At 35.1% G+C, this 24,164-nt stretch overlaps 1 protein-coding gene and 2 long non-coding RNA genes across 3 annotated transcripts; all 3 read right to left on the bottom strand.

Moving 5' to 3' along the window:
• Window positions 1-1,000: 1,000 nt before the first annotated feature.
• Window positions 1,001-2,738, bottom strand: LOC131025481 (uncharacterized). The gene is made up of 2 exons (XM_057955275.1): window positions 1,910-2,738; window positions 1,001-1,014 (listed from the first exon to the last, which is right to left on the bottom strand). The coding sequence occupies exons 1-2, from the start codon at window positions 2,736-2,738 to the stop codon at window positions 1,001-1,003; spliced, it is 843 nt and encodes a 280-aa protein (XP_057811258.1).
• Window positions 2,739-17,267: 14,529 nt separating this feature from the next.
• On the bottom strand, window positions 17,268-18,468 carry LOC130985779 (uncharacterized). Its single transcript, XR_009089079.1, has 2 exons — window positions 18,175-18,468; window positions 17,268-17,560 (listed from the first exon to the last, which is right to left on the bottom strand). It is a non-coding gene; the product is annotated as an uncharacterized LOC130985779 (long non-coding RNA).
• Window positions 18,469-22,514: 4,046 nt separating this feature from the next.
• LOC130985780 (uncharacterized) lies at window positions 22,515-23,715 on the bottom strand. The gene is made up of 2 exons (XR_009089080.1): window positions 23,422-23,715; window positions 22,515-22,807 (listed from the first exon to the last, which is right to left on the bottom strand). It is a non-coding gene; the product is annotated as an uncharacterized LOC130985780 (long non-coding RNA).
• Window positions 23,716-24,164: the final 449 nt, after the last annotated feature.

Raw genomic sequence — 24,164 nt, 5'->3', positions numbered from 1 at the left:
TTACTGATTGGGCCTCCGATTTTATTTATATGGGCTTTGATTTAATTGTTGTTTTGATTTGTATGGGCTTCATTTAATTGAGTTGGACTTTATTTATTTTAATAATTGGGCCATTACATTGGGCCGGAGTTATTTAATTATGTTGGACTCCTTATTTGGGCTTCGTTTCAGTGGGCCGATTTTATTTTAAATTACAGTGGGCTTGAGTTGGGCCGAAAATTTGGGCCTTTATTTTATTTTCTTTGGGCTTCATAATTATTTATTTTTGGGCCTTGTTGTATTTATTATAATTGGGCCTAATTCAATTATTTTGCTTGGGCTTTAGTTTAATTCATTGGGCCTAATTTAATTAATTCATTGGGCCTAATTTAATTAATTCATTGGGCCTAATTTAATTAATTCATTGGGCTTTGTTATTTTATTCCGATTGGGCCTCCTAATTATTTTCTTTAGGCCTTGGTTATTTATTCAACTGGGCCCTAAATTTTTTTTTTAAATTACTTGAGTCCATGAATTACTCCAACTAAACTTTTCAATTTAATTATTGGAATGCCACGATTTATTTAAATCAAGCCATGTTTGTTTAATTAATTATTAGGCTGCCTTATGTTGAGCCTTTTAATTATTTAATCTTATAACATTACTTGTTCCTATTTATTAAGCCCGATTAATTATGAGGTTATAAAGCGAATAAGTTGAAGTATTATTTATTTTCTATTGACTACGAGGTATGGGGTTTATTTAATTGGCGGATTAGAACACCTGAAGCGAACGGATTATTTTAGTTAATTACTCAACCACGCAAGATGAAACCTAGTTGGTATTTATTTGATCCGATAGTGAGGATTAATAGTAGTAATTCTCTAATATCATCTCGGAGTAATAAATCATGCATAAAGATCATGCATAATTAATTCTGTATTCTCATTATTTGAGGATTTTACTCGAGCAATATCTTATTTATATTCTCGTAATAAAGGTCAAGGGCGAGATTGACAATCTATTGAGGAGCTTCTGTACCACAAAAAGTTTCTAACAGGTGGGCATTACTTTCATATATATCAAATGAGTTTAAATATTACGTTCAAGCAAGTTATTTCATGACTAAATTAATTGAAGTTATTTCAAATATTGTCTTGCCATAAAATATTTAAATTTCAGTATGATATCTATCTGATGTGACTTTTATCATGTAATCGAATTCGGGTCTTGAGCAGTTGATAGCTATCCTGCCAGGGCTAGTGTACACCAGTGACCGTGAGTCATCTAGCGGGTTGGCCGGTCAAGTGACCGTGAGAGGTGGCCACCTCTCCGGCACAAAGTTCCAGATATGATAGATTACAAGAGAACTTAGACTGCAGTCGAACTTTAAGAATCACAAATGAATTTAGTAAGCTTGGGCCTTTTAGCGAAAAACTCCCTTGCTGTACTGTTTATGATGGCATGACAATTTACAGTTTTGAAGCATGTATTTTTATATTTAGGCATACGTGCCCACTGAGTACTTTTGTACTCAAGCCCTGCATATATTTCTAAATGTGCAGGTTGAGCAGCTGCAGATGGTGATGAAGTGACGAGCGGGATTCTTTTGTCTTATTATGTATTAATGAACTCTAGGGTTACATGTCTTCATACATGTAATCAGAATCATATTCCGCTGCGTACTCAGAAGTTTTATGTTTATTTGGCTAAGTCAGAGATATCTGAACTTACTAGTTATTTGAGTTTATACAACTAAACTTCTGTTATATTATAAATATCCCTTTTGTTAAATGATGAAATGCGATCCTTCCTTGTTTGATTATCCCCTTTCTACCCCGCTTCTAATCTCCCTCCATTAGTCACGATTTCCCCGGCTTAATTATCCTTAATTAGGTCTGGTCGTGACAAATGTTAAAAAAATACTCGCCTCCATCGATAGTCATGAATTCCGGGAGAGGTTGAGAGAGATCAATTTCCACTAAAATACGAGCAAAGTGAGCTACTTCATCATCAATAGACGTACCATCAATCTTCAACGGTTGTCCCAACCATCGACCAATGCCCGAAAGAACCTCCGGATGCCAGAACTCCACCGGCAGGTAATAGACTCTCACCCAAACTTGAGCCAAGGAGGACGATTCTTTATAGGGGTTAAAACAGCGAGCCCAATCACGAAGACGTATCGAACCTGCATGAAGATCCCAGATCACATGTCGTTTAGCGGTAGCCTTATCTTCCTTATCTAGGAACTTTAAAGTATAGAATCCTCTTCCCATCGGCATGAGAAACCAAGGAGATTTAATCGCCCACAACGATTGTAATTCCGCCTTGAGTTCTCTAGTGATCCTAGGTTTTTCACCCTTATTCATCATGAAACGACCAATAAGCGCGTGTTGGAATTTTGACGCTTGAAAATTCTGGATTTCTCGAGGAACTTTGAGCACGCCATGTCCTCCTTGAGCAAAGGGTTGAAGCGCGTGGAATTTATGTGCCGGTAAGTCCGGCTTCCTGACCCTTTGGGGGGCCGTGACATGAGCATAAGAGGACACCATTCCAACAGCTTTCGCGGTAGAAGAGGAAGAACCAAGCAGCGGCTGCTGATTCTTCTGCGCTGAAACACTCGGCAAACAAGTGTTATCCTTGGAGGTTGGTAAAGCTGGGCCAGCAACGTCAGAAGAGGCTTTGGTGAAGTTGTTCGACACTTGGGGCAGATTAAGACCACCCCTGTCGATCGAGGAAAAATCACCGGAGGACATGATCGGAATGAGAGAGGCGCTGGCTACAGGCGGTTGACGGATCGTAGAGATGCGGCGCCGGCTGGAAGACCGGAACGGATTCTGGACAATGGCCGATACAAGTCAACCATCTACAGTGTTTCCAATTTTCACAGATCTGTCTTCAAACCTGCTGCCTGCTGTTGCGGGCTGGGCGGACCTGCCGGATAGCCGAACTGATGAAGGCGCAGCGTGCTTCCGGAGGAGGCGGAGCGGTCCGAGCGGCGGCGATGGAGATGCTGCAACGCCGCCGGATAGACACCTGGAAGGAGACGCTCGTGCACACCGGGGGGGCACCGGCTGATGAAGACAGTCTGCCGTCCGGACTGGAGCTGAGCTAGCCGGAGAAGACGGTCACGAGAGAGGGAGTGATCGACGGGAATTTGCAGGAGCTGGTGCGAGACCAGAGCTGGCAGATCATTCAGCGGCCGAGTCGTGCTTGTTGCCGATCTAGAGCAGACGTGAACGGAAACGGCACGCCGACCTTCGTCGGAGAAGGTTGGAAAGCAGACCGAAAGTAAGGAGCTTTCGGTGGAAAAGATTTCGGTGAGTTACTGTTCTTGAGAGAAAAGCAATTTACTGTTCATCATTTTGAAAAATTCTGCAAAAAATTTACTGTTCATCATTTTGAGAGAAAAGCAATTTACTGTTCAATATTTTTTTTAATATAAAATAATTACACAAAGTACTAATTAAATCAAAATAATTGACATACAATATATATATATATATATATATATATATATATCTATATATATCACAATCTAATTCATCTATAATATAATATAGAGTGGATTTTGAAAATAGCCACTTTTATATAGTAAAAATAAATTTTACCCACTAATATAAAAACTTAAAAAAATACCCACATTTACCATTTTACCCTTACATATAAAAATTTTACAAATACCCACGAATTCACAACCAGTGAATTCACAACCAAAATAAATTTTGGTTGTGAATTCAAGCTTTAAAACTCGAATTCACAACTGAATAACAAGTATTGGTTGTGAATTCAAGTTTTAAAGTTTGAATTCACAACTATAAATAATGTTAGTTGTGAATTCGCGTGAATTCACAACCCACACTATTTCAAGTTGTGAATTCACAACCGATAAAATTTGAATTCACAACCAACATTTTTTCAAGTTGTGAATTCACAACCAATAAAATTTGAATTCACAATCAACACTATTTCAATTGTGAATTCACAACCAACGCCGATAATTCAGTTGTGAATTTATAAACTTGGTTGTGAATTCAAGAACATTTGTACAAAATTGCGCGATTTTAATTAATTTCTTAATCAATTAGCTCTAATTAAATTCAAACTGTATCTCTCTCCCTCACCTCCTCAATCTGTTGTGCTGCCTCTTTAATGTCAGGCCTCTCCTCCGCCAATTGAAAACAAGTAAATGCTAAAATAGTAATCAATAGAATTGCAGCTTTCTCTCTCTCTCTCTCAATAACTCTGTTTATGGAAAATCGGTGACTGAGAAAGGGCGAATCAAGCCGGCTCCAGAAATCAATCGTCCACTCCAATTTCCCCAATTAACAACCATTCATTCTAACTAATTTCCCCAATTTTTATACAAAATTGAAAAATACAAATTCGAAATTTCGCCGGAGTCATCTGCTGCGTCGATCTCCTGAGCGCCGGAGATTGCTCCGAGAAGTCGAGTGGCGGCGGAGATCTGATTATATTAAGAACTAGATCTGATTATAAGTTGATGGTGCGCATGGCGGCGTCCTTCGCCGGCGGATCGAGACGATTCTGTCAAGCCATCTATGACGCCACCGCCAAGGTCAGCGTCGCCTACGCCGTCTTCCTCCACTCATCTTGGCGGTGGTGGCCGTGGGAGCATGCGGCGGCGGCGTGGTGAAGGGAATGATCGAGAGAAAGAGAGAGAAGAGAGAGGGCGTGTGGGTAGAGAGAGAGAAGAGAGAGAGAGAAATGAGAGAATGAAAGAAAATTAGGTTTGCCCATTTATATAGAAGGGTAATTTAGTCCATTCAACAAAAAAGTGGGTAAAATTTTAAGTTTTAATTTGAGTGGGTAAAATTTATTTTTGTTATAAGAAAGTGGGTACTTTGATATATTAGCACTATAATATATTGTCCCTAAAGGAACACCAAGCAGCGCGAACAGTAAGGTTTAGAGTTCAAACCTGACCACTCCCCCTCCCCAAGTAAAAAAAATAAAAAAAATAATCTATAATATATTTAAAAAGGAAACTTTCAATTGAACATCAATTTTAATATTGTGCGACAAATTTGTGATTATAATAAAATTGAAGGTTTATTTATAAACTATATATATATTTTATTTTCTTTTTCTTTAACTTTTTATTTCTCTATTTTATATTCTTTTAAAAATTGTGAAATTCGAGCTAAGTAATTATAAAATATTTGATATGTATATCAAATTGTGAACTTCTAGCTTTAATTTGATACCTGTTATTTGGATTATAAAGCAAAAAAATATATTTATTTAAAGATTAAAACTTAAGAAAATTCTCTCCCATCTCTCCTCTTTTTTTGAATAAATCTATTTTTAATTTCTATTTTTATATTGGAGTGTTATTTACTTTTTTTTGTTTATCACAATGTCAAATTTTATTACTGTGATCAGTTCTTCTTTATTTTATTTTTATATTAAACTCAAATATATAGTAGTATATATTTTTATTATATTTATAATTTTTATGTAATAATTAAATTGGTATCAACTTTATATAATGAAATATAAAAATGTTATTCGTGCATTATGATAGTAATTAATTATGAAAACATTAATTCTCCCAAAACAATGGTAATATGATTTGAGACAAATTTACATAATATTCCTACGTATATATATTGGTACAAATTAAATAGTTTGAGATGTTGAATACAGTGTGTAATGCCCCGCTCTTTTAAATACATATTAGATTAAATATGTGCATTAGTTATAAAATTCTTTTAATTATTTATGGTGATTATTTTGTTCAGATAATATTATTTCAGCAAAAGTCTGTATAAGAGATACAGAGCTGCGATTTAATATTCAGTCATGAATGAAACCAATAATTAAATTTATTGGTTTAACTATACGTTTGAGACTTTGTTTTACCAGTTTATTGATTTAATCAATATTATTAGAAAATTTAGATTTATAACCGATTTTATAAATCGTGTTATTTAAATCAAATTGCTAGAATTATAACTTGAGATCATATGCATAATAATTTTATTATTTCGCGTTATATGTGTTAAGGTATTAAGTCGCGAATTAATTCCGACTTTCACGTATTAAATCTCAAGATTGAGGATTTAATTTATATAAATACGACAAGTATTTAATTAGCAGGAATTGGAAAATTATTACAGAAACGAATAAGAACTAGGAGAAACTAGATCACGGAAAATCAAAATCCTACTACACGTATGTCTCGATTTTTTCATCCAACACATCAATTCCTACACTATTCCACCTTTTCCTTCAACGCAACATCATACTGCAACAAGTTTTTCAAGGTCTCAATATCTTCCATGCAATCCAAAAAGCCAAGATATGAGGAAAAGAAGATCACGAAAGAAACAAAATTTTCAAAGATGGCATGCTCAACCTTCCCCTCCAATTCAAGATTTCTGACTTCAAAGATTTGCAGATTTCTAGCAAATCTTATTTTTTCAAAAGTGTAGATTTGCAGCTGACTTTCCTTCCAACTCCCTACGCCAAAAATTCCATTATCATTACCCCAATTGTCGCATAAATTCATCTATAAATTCACTCGATTGATTCAGCTTCAAATCAATAAACTTCAATTATCATTTCAGTACTCATCACTCCCGCAAAAGCATTGTAGTGAAAACCTTAATTTCTTCATTGCAAGAGCTCAAGTGAGCTCCCTTCGCCGGACCGTTTATTCGCCGACCGGTCACTAGGCTCTGAACCGAGAACGTGTACTCGTTCCTCCATCTTCAGGTTACCAAACCCAACAATCGAAAGGCCGAAACCTTCTCTATATTTTCCCGACCAAAGGCCACAATATCCTTCGGAGGCCAACGTCGAATTCCCGACTTAGCCATCGGCCAACTTACGGCCTTCGTTTCTCACTATCCTTACGACGAAAAAGGATCAAGAAACCACCGTTGTGTAGCCTGATCTATCTCGCACGAGGAAAACTAAGTCGTAGACCTTCGCGGCTAAACCCCATCGCGGAACGACGACCAGAAAAACCCCCGGCTAACAACTTCCATTAGTGCTCACTTGGACAAGGGTAAGTTGACGCCCTTATTTCGATGCATTCCCGTTTCTATTATATTATGGGAAATTTCTGGGGTATAGATGGGAGTGTGGTAAATATTCGTACAAAGTTTCATATCATTTGAACTTCGTTTACTACCCTTTTAAAATTCGAGAAGTCTACTGCCGTATCTGCTAAAACTGTCGTGAGGCAGATGATTAGGTTAATTATTTCAGTAACCATATGTTGATATTTAGCTCTCAAATTTTTATTCTATGAATATATATGTGTTAGCTATCTACATATAAAATTTGAGCTCATTCAGGTAACGTTTGCTATTTTTTCAAAAATCTGGACTTTCAGTTGGCAGAAACTGCCGAATCTGGTAGGCGATGGGAAAATCGCTATATCTCTTAAACTACTTGGAGTTTTTCAACATACTTTTTTTTCAATTAAACTAGACTCAAAGAGGTTTCTATTGATATAAAATTCGACTCCATACAAGGTCGGAGTAAAAGCAGTTTATTAGTTGAAGTTGAACCTATACAGTTTTGTTGAGATGAAAATGATTCAAAATAATTCCTATTAAGGATTTTAAAGTTTTATTGTTGATAAAATATCACTTTTAGTTTATAAATGAGCTATTGATGTGTATATATATATATTGGTGATTGGCATTTTTAAATGGGGAAAAGGAAAACGTTTTATGTTTATAGAATTATTCTTTATTTATAATAGATAAATAAATTAATAATATAAAATGGAATTTCCTACATCCTCAAAGGTACATGAAGTATTTTGATAAAGGAAGAACGATTGTATATGAGTTAGATATAGTCGTTTAAGGAAATATGGGTAGTTAGAGAAATGAGTGAATAGTGATTCACTGCATTTGTTGTTATCTTTTCTATTATTCACTCGAACACATGTTTTCGTGTTATTAAAGGTTCAAATAAACAAAAGCGTCTGAGTAACCTATCGCGCTAAGGAAAGAGAATCATTGTCTTAAGTAGCAAAACACTGCAATCAGGTGGGCATTACTTTCATATATATCAAATGAGTTTAAATGTTACGTTCAAGCAAGTTATTTCATAATAAAATCTTTGAGTTAAAGTTATTTCAAGTATTGTCTTGCCATAAAATGTTTAAATTTTAGTATGATATCTATCTGCTTTGGCTTTGCCAATGATGCAATCGAATTCGGGTCCTGAGCAGTTGATAGCTATCCTGCCAGGGCTAGTGTACACCAGTGACCGTGAGTCATCTAGCGGGTTGGCCGGTCAAGTGACCGTGAGAGGTGGCCACCTCTCCGGCACAAAGTTCCAGATATGATAGATTACAAGAGAACTTAGTCTGCAGACGAACTTTAAGAATCACAAATGAACTTAGTAAGCTTGGGCCTTTTTAGCGAAAAACTCCCTTGCTGTACTGTTTATGATGGCATGACAATTTACAGTTTTGAAGCATGTATTTTTATACCTAGGCATACGTGCCCACTGAGTGCTTTTGTACTCAGCCCTGCATATGTTTTCTAAATGTGCAGGTTGAGCTGATGTGATGATGGTGCTGCAATGAGCGGAGTCTCCAGGGTTGTTAATAAATAGTTAACCTGTCTAGAATATGTCTTCATACATATGTCTAGCTACTTTCCGCTGCAAGATGTTGTTGATGTTATAGTATGTTATGTCATACTTTGAGTCTTAAGAGAATGGTTTCATATGATGTATAACTTGATTAATGATATTAATTAAGTTTTATGCTGTCTTTCATAGACTATTTTCAATTGAGTATTCATGAATAAAAATGACGAGTTTTATTAAGATGAGTAAGTGTTACGGCTATAAATGACGCCCCTTTTCTTCCCCTTCTTCTTTAACCCCATCCCTAGTCGTAGATCACTCGGCTTAACTATCCTTAGTTAGGGCGGGCTGTGACACAGTGTGTACTTGACAAAGTACAAATCTAGAGAAACCAAATTTAGTTAGTAAACCAATTTGAAAGTTAAAGTACGCAAGATTTTTGCCCAAATCTATTTTAACTGTTGTTGAATGTCACTGGTACTTGATCGTAGCTGGAAAAAAGAAAGGATTCTGATTGCTGGAAAGCAGTTGGCCTTATTTTTCTCAGATTTGCTAGTAAAATAATGTCTCAAAAAATATTATTGCAATGTTATTATATAACTTAATGAATAATTAGTGGTTTCGAATCAATTTGGGTGAAAGTCGCTCGTCAACATCCCTGGATGGAATGATACAATAAAATATAAACTTATAAAATCAAGATATATTAATTCAAATCCACATAAGTAGCCAAAAATGAAGAATTGTAAATCTAGCGTACTTATCAGAAGTGAGAATAAATTAAAAGGGAAAAGATTTTTGCACACCAGATGTCTTAGACACCTTCATAAAAAAACGATTTTTGCTTAATATCTAATTTGATCGATTTTTTATTATTTAGTAATTTGTCTAAAATATCATTTCCAAAAATATATTCAATCGATTTTGTTATTATTTTCGGTTTTTATATTTTTTTTTCCAAGTTCACTAATTTATTTATTTTTTATATAAAAATAAAAAATAATAACAAAATCAGTTGAATATATTTTTAGAAATAATATTTTAGACAAATCACTAAATAACAAAAAATCGATCAAATTAAATACTAAGCAAAAATCGATTTTTTTATGGAAGTGTCTAAGAGCACTCCCAACTAGGGGAGTCAAAATGGACCGAGAATGGCCCGGCCCGATGGGCCCGCCCGGCCCGTCCGTAGTTTTGGCCGGGTTGGGCTAGGATTTTCAAGGCCCAAAAAAATCCGGGCCTCCCTGGCCCGGCCCATGCTGCCTGCCGGGTCACGCGGCCCGTGGGCCAAAAAGCCCGCCGGGCTTTCGGGCCCAAATCGGCCCGTCAATGTAGTAGGTGAAAATTCCAAAAATTTATATCTCCTCCCAAATCCCAATGGATCCAACCCAATCTAAGTCCATTTCTTCAATTGACGAGTCAAAGTCTAACTTAGGATTTAAATTAGCAATCAACAATCAATATTAAATTATTTTTACTTGAAAGATTTATTTATTTTTTATTATTTTTTGTGGTTGTTATTTGATTCCAATTGATTTGATTACTGTATTAATTCATTAGTGAATAAATCGTTTTCAGTTTTTGTTGTTTTTGCAATCAGTTTTTATTTTTTACTTGTATTCATATTGTTTACATTTAGTTTTAGTCATATTTGTTTACATTTAATTTTAGTCAATTACGTAATTTAGATGTAGATTGTTTAAGACCCTTTTTATTTCATCGAATTTGTCTTCAATTTTTTTTTAAAAATTTGATTTAATTTATTAATTTTTGGAACTACACACACACACACACACACACACACACACACACATATATATATATATATATATATATATATATATAGGGTGTGGTTCTAGAGAGAACTACATTATTTGTGAGAACGGAAGAACCATCAAATCTAATGCATCCACTGTAAAAATTAATGCATTCGCTGTTAAAATTAATGCACTAAAAAAATTAAAAAAAATGCTCCCTTCAGGATTCGAACCCAGGATCTGCATTCATCCAACAAGATGATGCATCCACCGTAGATCTTGATGATCGAATGGCTGAAAATGGTTCTCCGGTCTTCTTTTATTTATGGTTCTTTCTTGAACCTCTCCCTATATATATTAATTTATTATTTTTTGGCCCGGCCCGCCCGGCGGCCCGTATAGGGCCGGGCTGGGCTTCATTGTTCGAGGCCCGCTGAAATTTTGGGCCGGCCCGACTCGGCCCAAAAAATTGCCTAGGCCTGCTGGGTTGGGCCGGCCCGGCCCGGCCCGGCCCGCAAGGTTTGACAGCCCTACTCCCAACAGAAATCCCAAAATTATGCTCCAATATTCCTCCCTAAAGCTTCCCTATTTAATTTTAGGATCTCGATTTTATAAATGCATACATCAGATCTCCTATTTTCTACATAAAAACAATAATTATGTGTGGGCCCTACTAATTATAAGCTTAAAATAAATTTAGGGTGGTTGTAAATTTGATTGAATTTAGGTAGGTGTAAATTTTTTTCAATAATGCTATTTGGACAAAATTTGTCCGGACAAAATATGATTAAATACTTTATAAAATAAATTTATTTATGAAATTTGATTCAAAATAAAATAGGATTTAACTAGTTTTATTGTTTTCTTTATATTGTAATTTTTTAATAACCTTTTTAATTATTGTTATTTTTAAAGTACACAAACTACAAATAAAATAATAAAAAATAATAAAAATTGTTAAAAAATTACGAAAAAACTACAATATGGAAAAAACAATAAAACTAACTAAATCTTTTTAAAACTTGAATCAAAATTTATAAATAAATTAATTTTTAAAAGTTTTTAACTTAATTTTTGTTTGGACAAATTTTGTCCAAATAGCACTACTCAAATTTTTTATGGGCCCCATTCAATTTAGGGGATCTGCTCGATGCATTTTTTTTATCTCATTTTCAATTGTTTTAGCCTAACTTTAAAGTTACTGATGCATTTAGGTGATCTGCTGAGAGTGATCTAAGACACAAGGTGTCCAAAAATCACTCCCCAAATTAAAAATATATTATTTTCCTATTAAATACCTAATTAATGAAATGGAATATGAATGTATATAGTGGGGCCCAATAACTTTACGCGTAAATGTCTGAAGAATAGTTATAACCTTATTGAGAATTCATATTATCTAGATTCACCTATGGAGCATAATCCTAGCATAGCAATCTAGGAATATTTAAACCTTTTGAGATTTAACCTATCAGAGCTTTCATTATTTATATATATCTCTCTCTCTCTATATATATATATATATAAGGTTGAGATTCCAGTAGATTTTAGTCTTATTGTAGTACCATAAATTTTAATATTTATACATAATATTAAACATAAATATGCATATATAATTCACAAATGCATATTTGTGTTAAAATTACTGCATCTACTATAAAAAAATGCATTCGCTGCTAAATTTATTGCACTCGAAAAAAATAAAAATTTCGATCCCTTTAAAATTTGAAATCAAGTGCTGCATTCATCCACCAAAATAATGAATCAACCGTAAATCTTAATGATCAAGGGGCCGAAAGCATACATGTTTGGGTAATTAGTGACTATAAGTATACGAGTTTGGGACGCAAACATGTAACTATTATTTTTTAATTTTATTTGAAATATGTATAAGTATATAAAATTTAATCGGTCCAAACATTAATCAACATGCCCAATGGAATTTGTTCTATTTTATAATCTTTATTTTATTTATACCATTTACTACTAATGTTTATTTAATGTTTATCTTTTTATTTAGACTCATATGCCCAATCATTGTAACAATCTTTATTTATAAATTTAAACAGATCTGAGATTTAATTAGTAGGAATTAATATATGAGCTTCAAATGAAATCAAATAATAAAATCATTTTTTATTAGATTTGGTCACGAGTATATAAATAAATTTTTTAAACATATAAATCAAAAAAATATAGAAACATGTAGCCTATTTTTCTATTATATTTTCATTTAATTTTAACACTTTTTCCAATGATCTGTCAACTTTAATCACATTGAAATAAAATATTAATTTGTTATTTAAATTTATAATTATAATTTATACCATAAAGTAATTTTACGTGAAAACTCGACAAGATACTAATTTCCTTACAAAAAATCAACGGATCAACGACAAAAATTTTTGTCGCTAAAAATAAAATTTTCGTCGCTAAAGGCAGTTAACAACGAACTATGAATCTAGATTCATGGGCGCTAGCAAAAATAACGACAGAAAAATAATCTGTTACTAGATCTAACGACAAATTAATGACGAAAAATTCCGTAACTAGCTAAATTATTGTCATTTAGTCGCATTTATTTAATTACGGACTAACGATGAAAAATTTTCGTCGTTAACAGCTATAAAAAATTACACAAGCTAGTAAAAATTAATAGTTAAAACTAATTATGAAAATTATTTGGCGCAGGTATAACAAAATAAAATCTAAATATGTAGGACATGTGTTTAGGGATGGCAACGGGCCGGATCTGGACCGAGTCTGGCCAATATCAGATCCAGATCCAGATCCATTTTCATATACCAGATCCAGATCCGTGGATCTGAAAATTTTGGATCCAGATCCGTCAGATCCGCGGGTCCAGATCCATGGATCTACTATTTTTAAATTAAATTAAAAAAAAATCACAAAATCAAAACATCTAATTTTCATCATGAAAAATATAACACAAAATACTTTTATCTAATTACTTTTATTTTTTATTCTTTTGAATATAATTTATTTATTATTTTTAATTTAGTTAATATTATTAGTAAACTAAATATAAAATATAAAAAATATATATAAAATAAAACGGATCCACGAGTCGGATTTGGGCCGGATCCGGATCTAAAATTTCAAGATCTAGATCCAGATCCAGATCCGTCGGATCCAAAAAATTGAGATCCAAAAACGGATCTGGATCCACGGATCTGGACCGGGTCCAAGATCTACTACTATCCCTACCTGTGTTCCCAGAATTTACGGAACCAACTAGTCAATCTTTGGTACTTTGACAGAGCACACAGATTAAGAAGCAAATACAATTAAAATCAAATTTGTTTATTTATTTGTATAATTTATCAAAAAAAAAAATGTAAAAGATTACTCACATGGTGTGATATAAGGTAAAATGCAGCATTCTTATTATCACGTTTTATAAGGCAGTGTTATATAAAATGGACATAAAATTTAGGGATTTACTGCTACACAGTAGAGGATGTATGGATGATCTGATATAAAGGTTCAAGTACGTTTAATCACATAGTCAATTCCTCACCCAAACTCATAAATAAATAATCATACATTTCTCGAAATACAGAAACAATATATTCTGGTATATCATCCCACCAACTCATATCCAAGGTGTCTTTCCTGTTACCAGTGACAGAATAATATTTTAGAGATATCAATATTTCTTCAGATAGTGAAATTGCCCAAATTTTATTAAACGGAAACAATGAACTCGACATGCTGAAATCGTGCATCATTATAACTCAATAATGATTTGATGAATCAATCCTGCATTCAATATTGAAATTAAAACCTAAATTGGTCAGGCTAACCGACTCCAACATGCAATTAGATGATGGCCTAAAATATTAAACTGTGCGATTCAAATTCCATAGAATTAACAAAAAGAAGGGACCTTTAAGTCAGTCGAGAAAGAGGTGGCCAGGATCAGAGACAAGAAAGGCATTGAAGATCAGAGACAAGAAATCAAACAAATCGAGTTTAAAATGCTAAAGGGTATATAAATTAAAACCAGACCTTCGGAGGGTTTTCGCCCGTGGAACTTGGCGGAGTGGTGGAGTCGGCGGCAGCAGAGAATTTTTTATTAGGGCATATAGTGCCCAAGGATGAAAATGAGGAGGTGTTATTTTGTATTATGAAATTTAACGATGAAATAATTAAGTAGTTAAATAATTAATATTTAATAATTTTAACTACGCAATAATTTTATCGTTAATTTATAATTATTTAAATAATTTATATTATTTATTTTTAACTACAAAATAATTTTGTCAATATTTTTTTAATTATTTAAATAATTAATATTCCTTAGTTTTAACTACGAAATAATTCTGTAGTAAAATTTTATGATGGGTATTTTGTAGCTGATTTCGTAGTAGATTTGATGTAAATTTCGCCGTTAATTGCTGAAAATGTAAGTCATAATTAGTTTGTTGTTAGTTCGTTATAATTTTATGACATAATTTGTTTCCGTCGTTAATTCTATTGTAGTTTGACCTTTTTTTTTGGTAGTGTGACGAGTATATATTATCTACTCATTCCGTCTCACTTATCTTGACACATTTGATTTGGGCACAAAGATTGAGAATAAAGGGTTAAGAATGTAAAGTGGATAAGGACAACTTATTTGATGTGTGTAGAGAAGGTAGGGACCACATATTATATTTGAAAAGTATCATTATAAACACAAAAACTGCTGTGAAACCGGTTTTATGGTGAAACCAACTTCACAATAACACTACTTCAACATACAAATGATACTTTATCATTTTAAAGTGTCATTTGTAAGTTGAAGATAAGTGGGGAGTATAAGAAAGATCCAGCTAAATTGGTCAATCAAGCTTCCTCATATTTCATCAGTCCACAAAAAATAGTTTGTTTTTGTCATTTTGGGATGTTTTTTTAAAAAAAGTAATCTCTTTTCATTTTTGGAAACTATCTATTAAACGTAAATAAAATTATTAAAATATTAATATTGATAAGATTTATGATTTTATATGGACTTTTAACATATTTATTTATTTATGTATGTATTCTTTCTTTCATAAATATTCAGCCAGCAAATATGAAAGAAAAATTGAACATTTAATATTAATCAAGCCACTATATTTGTGTATCAATATATATATATATATATATATATATATATACGTTCTTATTTTAGCCTTCCCCTATATATATATATATATATATATATATATATATATATATATATATATATATATATATATATATATATGAAGCGGTTATTCAATAAACCACCCTTATTTTAAGAATTACGAACCGGTAAAAATGCATGAATTTTATGTATAACACGCATGAATAAACTGTATAAAGGTACGAATTGCGAAAAATAATTTTTTGCTACCTTTGGGATTCGAACTCAGGACCATGAATTTATCCAACAAGGTGATAAATCAACCGTAGATCTTGATGATCTAAGGGCTAAAAATGGTTCCTAATTTATATTTTAAGAAGCGTTCTTATTTTAGCCTTCCCCTATAGGGGAGGGGTACAGTAAAAACACTTCTTAAAATATAAATATAAACGTTTTTTAATGTACGAATTTTATCCAACAGGGTTACGAATTCATCCAACATGGTTACGAATTGTGAAAAATAAATTTTTGCTACCTTTGGGATTCGAACCCAGGGGAGGGCTAGAATAAAAAACACTCTTAAGTGTATAAAATATAAATGATTTTCAGCCCTTAGATCATCAAGATCTACGGTTGATTCGTAACCCTGTTGGATGAATTCGTGGTCCTGGGTTCGAATCTCAAAGGTAACAAAAATTTATTTTTCGCAATTCATAACTCTGTTGGATAAATTCATACGTGCTCTACATAAAATTCGTACATTAAGAAACATTTATATTTTATACACTTAAGAGTGTTTTTATTCTAGTCCACCCATATATATATATATATATATATATATATATATATATATATATATGGTCGCGTTCAATGGAGAACACGAACACGCCCATGTTCATCAAATTATATTGAACATATCAGTCATTTCGTTGAACGTTAAAAAAAATATACTGAATTTTTGGGGTTCTGGGGTTCGACCCCCTACATGTTCAACATAAAAAACCGTTGAACATGGCGTGAATAAATGCTGACCGTTAGATTAGATAAGATAACGGGTGAGATTTGTTCTCTGTTATTTGAATATTTAGTGTTCTCTATTGAACTATATATATATATATATATATATATATATATAGGGGAGGGTTATACAGAAAACTTCCCTTAGACTATAATATAAGAACAAATCCTGACCATTTAAATCAATTATTGAATGGCTGTGATTAAATCTTGATGGGCAGTTACATTCGGACTTCACATACTTATAGTTCATAGCAAATTTTCGATCAAGGGTATATTTGGGTTCTGAAATTTAATTTTTCTCTCTCATAATAACACGTTTCCAAATTTAAAGGGAATAATTTCTCTCTCTCTCTCAATAATTCGTTGTTACACTGATAATTCGTCAAGTAATTCATACGAATTCATACTAGTTCACACTAGTTCAGCAATAAAATAAATAATGAATACGTACAGAGTTGCCTTTTAGTTCATGCAATATGACATTATAGTTCATTGACAGATGATCAGGACTCGTGTCAAAGCATTCACAATAATTAAAATGATCCATTTAATTCATACACTTAAAGCATAATAATTCGTAACATTACACGTATAATTCGTCAAGTTTGCACATTTAATTCAGACTAATTCATCACAGGCTGAGTTAAAACTAACTTGTGAATTAGTCTGAATTAAATGTGGACACATGACGAATTATACTGTCACGACCGGCCTTAATTAAGGATAATTAATCCGGGAAAACCATGACTGGGGAAGGGAAATTAAGAAGCGGGTTTAGAAAGGGGTGCATTAAAGAATACTCAAAGAGCTTGAATACGCGTGAAATATTCCTTAAAAAGGAAAAAGGCATAGTTCGCATAAAAAGGGTACTCAAAGAACTTGTATACGCGTTATATTCCTTAAAAGGAAAAAGGCATCATTAGGGGCTTGGCTAAAACATTATCAGAGTTTGCAACGGAAGGCGTAACTGAAATAATCAGTGTTTACAGCGGAAAGCATAACTGTGATACATGTATGAAGACATGTATCCTTTCTGAGCCTACTTTAAGTTCGACAAAAACTCCACTCAGCAACAACACTTCATCGCCCATCACAGCTCAACCTGCACAAACATAAACATCGAAGGGCTAAGTACAAGAGTACTTAGTGGGCAGTTGCCAAGCATATAACATAACATCATTAACAATTTCACAATATCGCATAAGAGGCATGAGTTTCTTTCATATCCTTTTCTCATTAAACATTTCCAAATTCTTAAATAGCATGAGCGCATTCTTCATCATCAACAATCATAAACAAGCATCGTGTCGTGGAGAAGGCCTTCCCCAACGAACACGGGCATCGCGCCGTGAAGGGGAGCCTCCCTCAGCGGTCACGGCATCGTACTATTGAGGGAGGCCTCCCCCAATAGACGCTGTAACACTGGCATACTGGCATCGCGCCGCGAGAGAGGCCTCTCTCAGCGGACACGGGCATCGCGCCGTGAGGAAGGCCCTCCTCAGCGGACACGGCATCGTACTGTTGAGGGAGGCCTCCCCCAACAGACGCAAGCATCAATCACAGGCATAAACTTATCAGCGTAAAGCATTCAAGCGTAATCAAGCGTAAATCATTTAGCGTAAAGCATAATAAAGCATACCACACTTGAAGATCCAATTTGCATTTTAAAGCATAACACATGCATAGCATTTTATTTACGCGTAAGAAATTTCCCACCTGATAGCAAAGTTTTGCTAAGGTACTCTAACTCCTTGTGTAGTTCTTACTCTTGCGCTTGACCTTAATCACGAGAATATAAAATAAGACATTGCCTCGAGGAAAATTCTTAATTAATGAGAAAGCGTAATTTAACTATGCATGAATCTGGTATGCATGAACTAATCTTCTGAGCGATTATCGGGAATTCTACTATTAATCCTCGTTAATAGATTTAGCTAATTCTCGTCTAACGCGGTCGAATAAAACTGTGATTCTTCCTTCCTCATCGAAATATTCTAGTCGTGAAATAAACCTCGCCTTTGTACTCGATCGGAAATAAAAGAACTATCTCGGCTTTAATCGAGGTGTGACCTCGTAGAAATTATCGGGCTTTTCGACGACGAGGGACGCTACCCTGTTCAGTCGAGCCAAGACGACGATGATGACAGCAGCGCTTCCTGCCTCGGAGGGGATCGTGTAGCAGCAGTAGCGGCGTCGTGAATGGAGCGGCGCCGCTGAATCGCCGGTCTTCCACAGACGGCGGAGGTGGCAGCCGAACCATGACGGCGGAAGTAGAAAAGAATTAGAGCTCGTTTCCCTTTCTCTCATTCTCGAGCATGGATTCAAGGCAGAGATGGGCGAAGCTCAGCCGTTCGTTGGCCTTCCAGTCGCGACAGTAGTAATTTCCTTCTTCTAATAATTAGGGCTCCACATCGAAAAAGAAGGGGGAACGGCGAGGACTTCCGGTGCGAGAACTTCGACCCCGTTGAAGAGGAGGCTGCTGTATTGCCGAATTTCGGGCTCGGGTGACGGCGATTTCGGATTTTGAAATTAGGGCTTCTCATTTGGGTTCTTCGCTAAATTGAGAGAAGATGAGAGTAGTGCGAGGGGCACCAGGGAAGAACAGACGAGACGCCGGACTTGGACCCGACGGCAGCCGACGACGGTCGGAGCAGAGGCGGCGGCTGAATCTTCTTGAAGGTTGAAAGTAAACTCAAACTGAGGTTCCATAAAGAGAGAGGGGAGAAGGTCGACTGTTTTGGGGAGAAGAAAAGGAAATGAATCTCCTCAAACTAATATATACACTTTACAATAAATAAATGCTTATCTCAAACATTAAAAATTTAAATCCAATTATAGAAATGAGCAATATAATTCAAACCTCATTTCCCTTACTGATCGGCCCATTTGAGGTTTGTAGAAGAAATAAATAATAAGAGGAAAACTTGGCTTTTCCTATAAGCCTTATTTTGTGGCCCTCAAAATTAGATCAAATAAAAATAAGAATAAATTAGAAAAGCAATTCTCTACACTAATATGACTCACGAAACTTGTGCTCCAAGCTCAAGTAGTATTTGATAGCTATCTAAATTAATAAATTATTATACACCCAATGAAATATAATACAATTCTATATACATATACTAAATTTCCTCAAACTATCACTATTAAAAAAAAAAAACTCATAGATAAATAATTAAATAACATCCGTCACTTCAATTAGCCGAGCAATAAGTCGACTAATAATATCTCATCTCATCTCAGTGATTCTACTTCTCTTTCTTCTTTTAGATAATAGAAAATAATATATATACTGTAGTGAAAATGCTGGGTGTTACATCCTCTCCCCCTTAAAGAAATTTCGTCCTCGAAATTTGACTACGTCAGAGAATAATGCTAGATACTTCTCTTTCACATCGAATTTGTGCATTCTTAGAATGCGGAACACTGAGAAAAACTTCATCCCCTATTTCAAAAATTTCAAATCAAATCAACGAGTATCTACAAAAAAAAATTTCTGTCGCTCTTGAGGTTCGTTGAGCAGTTGTTGAATTTGTCGGATAAGCGTAATCATTTCTTCAAGCGCATCAGGTCCTGTTACTTTTCTTTCACTTACCTCATGTCAATAGAGTGGAGATCAATATTTCTTTCCACAATAAGCTCCATATGGTGTCATATCAATTATTGCCCGAAAGCTATAATTGTAGGCCAATTCAATTACTAGCGAAAGGTTTTCCCAATTCATCCTTCAATCTAGTGCATAATGCGGCTTCTGAGTACGCGTGATGCACCTTGAGATAGTCGTCTCCTGCCTTGTTTGCGGGGAATTCGCTCCTTCTGAAAAATCATTTTTGGAAAGAGAGTTTTGGAACCCAGAATTTCTTACGATCGCCAGTGTCCCTACTGCTAAGGTCGCCACTTCTTCGCTCTAGTACAATAGTCTATGTCACATCTTCTAAGGTTTAAAGATTTCTCTCAAATTGCTCATCTGTTGTTGGATGAAAGGCTATTTTAAAATATGGCCGAATTCTCAAAGTTGAAAGACCATATAAAATTGGTCCTGTGTATCAAAGATGGACTTGGTTGTGCATTGTTGCAAAGTGAAAGAGTTATTGTTATTGGGTCATGAGAACATAGACCACAAGAACTGAATTGCTCAACACAACTTGGAACTAGCAACAATGGTATTCTGAAACGAGATGTGAAATTGATACACCTCATAAAAGTTTAAAATACTTATTCGAGCATAAAGATCTAAGTATAAGGCAAAAATATAGCTCGATTTAATAAGGGACAATGATTGTGGAATAAATTATCACCCACGCAAAGTGAATTTAGTAGTGGATGCCTTGAGTAGAAAAACTCAAGTTAACTAAGGATTTCTCCTTACCCATGAAGAAAATTGATCAAGGAATTCGAAAGGTTGAATTTAGAAGTGGTTTTACCACCACAAACCATAGAAGCTGTAATTGCAATATCAACAGTAACTCCTGATTTGAGAATCAGAATTGTTACAATACAAAGAAAAATGAAAAGGTAGAAAAATTACGGGTCAGGATTCTGATAGAAGAGATCAATACTTGCCAAAAAGCTAGGGGTACTGCTATCATGTTTGAGAAAAGTTGTGTACCCAATACTGAACAGTTGAGAGTAAAGCTCATGATACGCTATATAGTGCCCACCAAAGAAGCACTAAATTATATCAAGATCTCAAACAAAAGTTTGGTGGGAAGAAATGGAAATGAGATATATCTTCATTAGTTGAAGGAATGTTTGGCTTGCCAACAAGCAATGGCACTACACCAAAACTCTATGAGAAGTTACAACTACTATATGTGTCAACCTTATAAGGCGCATATCGAGATACGTCACATAATTCTCAATCATATTCAACCATAGTCTTCTTTCCTTGCTTTAAATAGTTAAATTACGTCTACTTTCTGCTGACGACAGCTTATGAAAACATATTCTTCATAAAAACTTCTGTGAACTAGCCCCAAATAAGATTCTCTAATCGCTCAAGGCTATATATTTTCTGCTTCGTCTCCCACTAATAACCAGTCGATCCTTGTTGAAATAACATACAAGAAGGTGCTCTTGATCATTGCATCACAGGAAGCGAAACTCGCGAAACTCTACTATAAATAGGGGAATTTTGACGATGAAAAACTTTCTGCAATTCTTCTTTCCAGATGAGGGGGGAGGAGTAAATTCTCTAAATTGTTCATCTGGTGGATGGCAGGTTTCCACTTCTTCTTTTGAGACATCATGCCGAGTAAATACACAAAATCTCCAAAATTGAGTTTTCACCCCATCAATAAAGTCAAACTCCTACTTAACTAGAATCAAACTAAGTTATAAAACTCATACACCAAAATTCAAGTCATAAAACGCAAGTAAATCTCAATAATAACCTAGTAAATGACCACTTTGATAACTTCATATCATGAGAAAATTTGCCTCAATGAGTTCTCATACGAAAGATAGGAATATATGTTGCAAAAAGCTCTTAGTATTAATTGTGGTGCCGTAACTGTATAACATCACTACTAGTACTAGGTTACATCGCGACTGATATACGTCATTATTGTATCATCAAACTTTCTATATCTCCATCCACATATCAAAACACAAATATTAAAATATGAATAACACTTTTATCCATTCAAATCTCAAAAGTTCGTATAGGCAGAGGATACTCATAAATAACTCATGTTGTCCATGCTCATTTTAAAATATATAAGTTTCCATCATACTAATACTTGCAAAACTGCAACTCATATCTCAAACTTGTTTAAAAATGTAACATGCTACTTCAAAACTCTGAAAATCCGTACCTGGCTAAGTTGGATGAGATGGAGAGCAGAGCTTTTACTATATTACTCACACTAGTCCAAAGATTCAAATTTAGACTAGACTCAAAGGAATATTTAGGCTCAGAGCAAACGACCTGCTCTGATACCACTCTGTCACGACCGGCCTTAATTAAGGATAATTAATCCGGGAAAACCATGACTGGGGAAGGGAAATTAAGAAGCGGGTTTAGAAAGGGGTGCATTAAAGAATACTCAAAGAGCTTGAATACGCGTGAAATATTCCTTAAAAAGGAAAAAGGCATAGTTCGCATAAAAAGGGTACTCAAAGAACTTGTATACGCGTTATATTCCTTAAAAGGAAAAAGGCATCATTAGGGGCTTGGCTAAAACATTATCAGAGTTTGCAACGGAAGGCGTAACTGAAATAATCAGTGTTTACAGCGGAAAGCATAACTGTGATACATGTATGAAGACATGTATCCTTTCTGAGCCTACTTTAAGTTCGACAAAAACTCCACTCAGCAACAACACTTCATCGCCCATCACAGCTCAACCTGCACAAACATAAACATCGAAGGGCTAAGTACAAGAGTACTTAGTGGGCAGTTGCCAAGCATATAACATAACATCATTAACAATTTCACAATATCGCATAAGAGGCATGAGTTTCTTTCATATCCTTTTCTCATTAAACATTTCCAAATTCTTAAATAGCATGAGCGCATTCTTCATCATCAACAATCATAAACAAGCATCGTGTCGTGGAGAAGGCCTTCCCCAACGAACACGGGCATCGCGCCGTGAAGGGGAGCCTCCCTCAGCGGTCACGGCATCGTACTATTGAGGGAGGCCTCCCCCAATAGACGCTGTAACACTGGCATACTGGCATCGCGCCGCGAGAGAGGCCTCTCTCAGCGGACACGGGCATCGCGCCGTGAGGAAGGCCCTCCTCAGCGGACACGGCATCGTACTGTTGAGGGAGGCCTCCCCCAACAGACGCAAGCATCAATCACAGGCATAAACTTATCAGCGTAAAGCATTCAAGCGTAATCAAGCGTAAATCATTTAGCGTAAAGCATAATAAAGCATACCACACTTGAAGATCCAATTTGCATTTTAAAGCATAACACATGCATAGCATTTTATTTACGCGTAAGAAATTTCCCACCTGATAGCAAAGTTTTGCTAAGGTACTCTAACTCCTTGTGTAGTTCTTACTCTTGCGCTTGACCTTAATCACGAGAATATAAAATAAGACATTGCCTCGAGGAAAATTCTTAATTAATGAGAAAGCGTAATTTAACTATGCATGAATCTGGTATGCATGAACTAATCTTCTGAGCGATTATCGGGAATTCTACTATTAATCCTCGTTAATAGATTTAGCTAATTCTCGTCTAACGCGGTCGAATAAAACTGTGATTCTTCCTTCCTCATCGAAATATTCTAGTCGTGAAATAAACCTCGCCTTTGTACTCGATCGGAAATAAAAGAACTATCTCGGCTTTAATCGAGGTGTGACCTCGTAGAAATTATCGGGCTTTTCGACGACGAGGGACGCTACCCTGTTCAGTCGAGCCAAGACGACGATGATGACAGCAGCGCTTCCTGCCTCGGAGGGGATCGTGTAGCAGCAGTAGCGGCGTCGTGAATGGAGCGGCGCCGCTGAATCGCCGGTCTTCCACAGACGGCGGAGGTGGCAGCCGAACCATGACGGCGGAAGTAGAAAAGAATTAGAGCTCGTTTCCCTTTCTCTCATTCTCGAGCATGGATTCAAGGCAGAGATGGGCGAAGCTCAGCCGTTCGTTGGCCTTCCAGTCGCGATAGTAGTAATTTCCTTCTTCTAATAATTAGGGCTCCACATCGAAAAAGAAGGGGGAACGGCGAGGACTTCCGGTGCGAGAACTTCGA

Source organism: Salvia miltiorrhiza, chromosome 5 (genome assembly GCF_028751815.1).
Source record: "Salvia miltiorrhiza cultivar Shanhuang (shh) chromosome 5, IMPLAD_Smil_shh, whole genome shotgun sequence".
Taxonomy (NCBI): domain Eukaryota; kingdom Viridiplantae; phylum Streptophyta; class Magnoliopsida; order Lamiales; family Lamiaceae; genus Salvia; species Salvia miltiorrhiza.
The sequence above is the reverse complement of the archived record's forward strand: the minus strand, read 5'-3'. Positions and strand labels throughout refer to the sequence as shown.

Bases quoted from the DNA above. Each gene is read 5' to 3' on its own strand.
- LOC131025481 (XM_057955275.1), bottom strand. From the start codon at position 2,738: ATGTCCTCCGGTGATTTTTCCTCGATCGACAGGGGTGGTCTTAATCTG.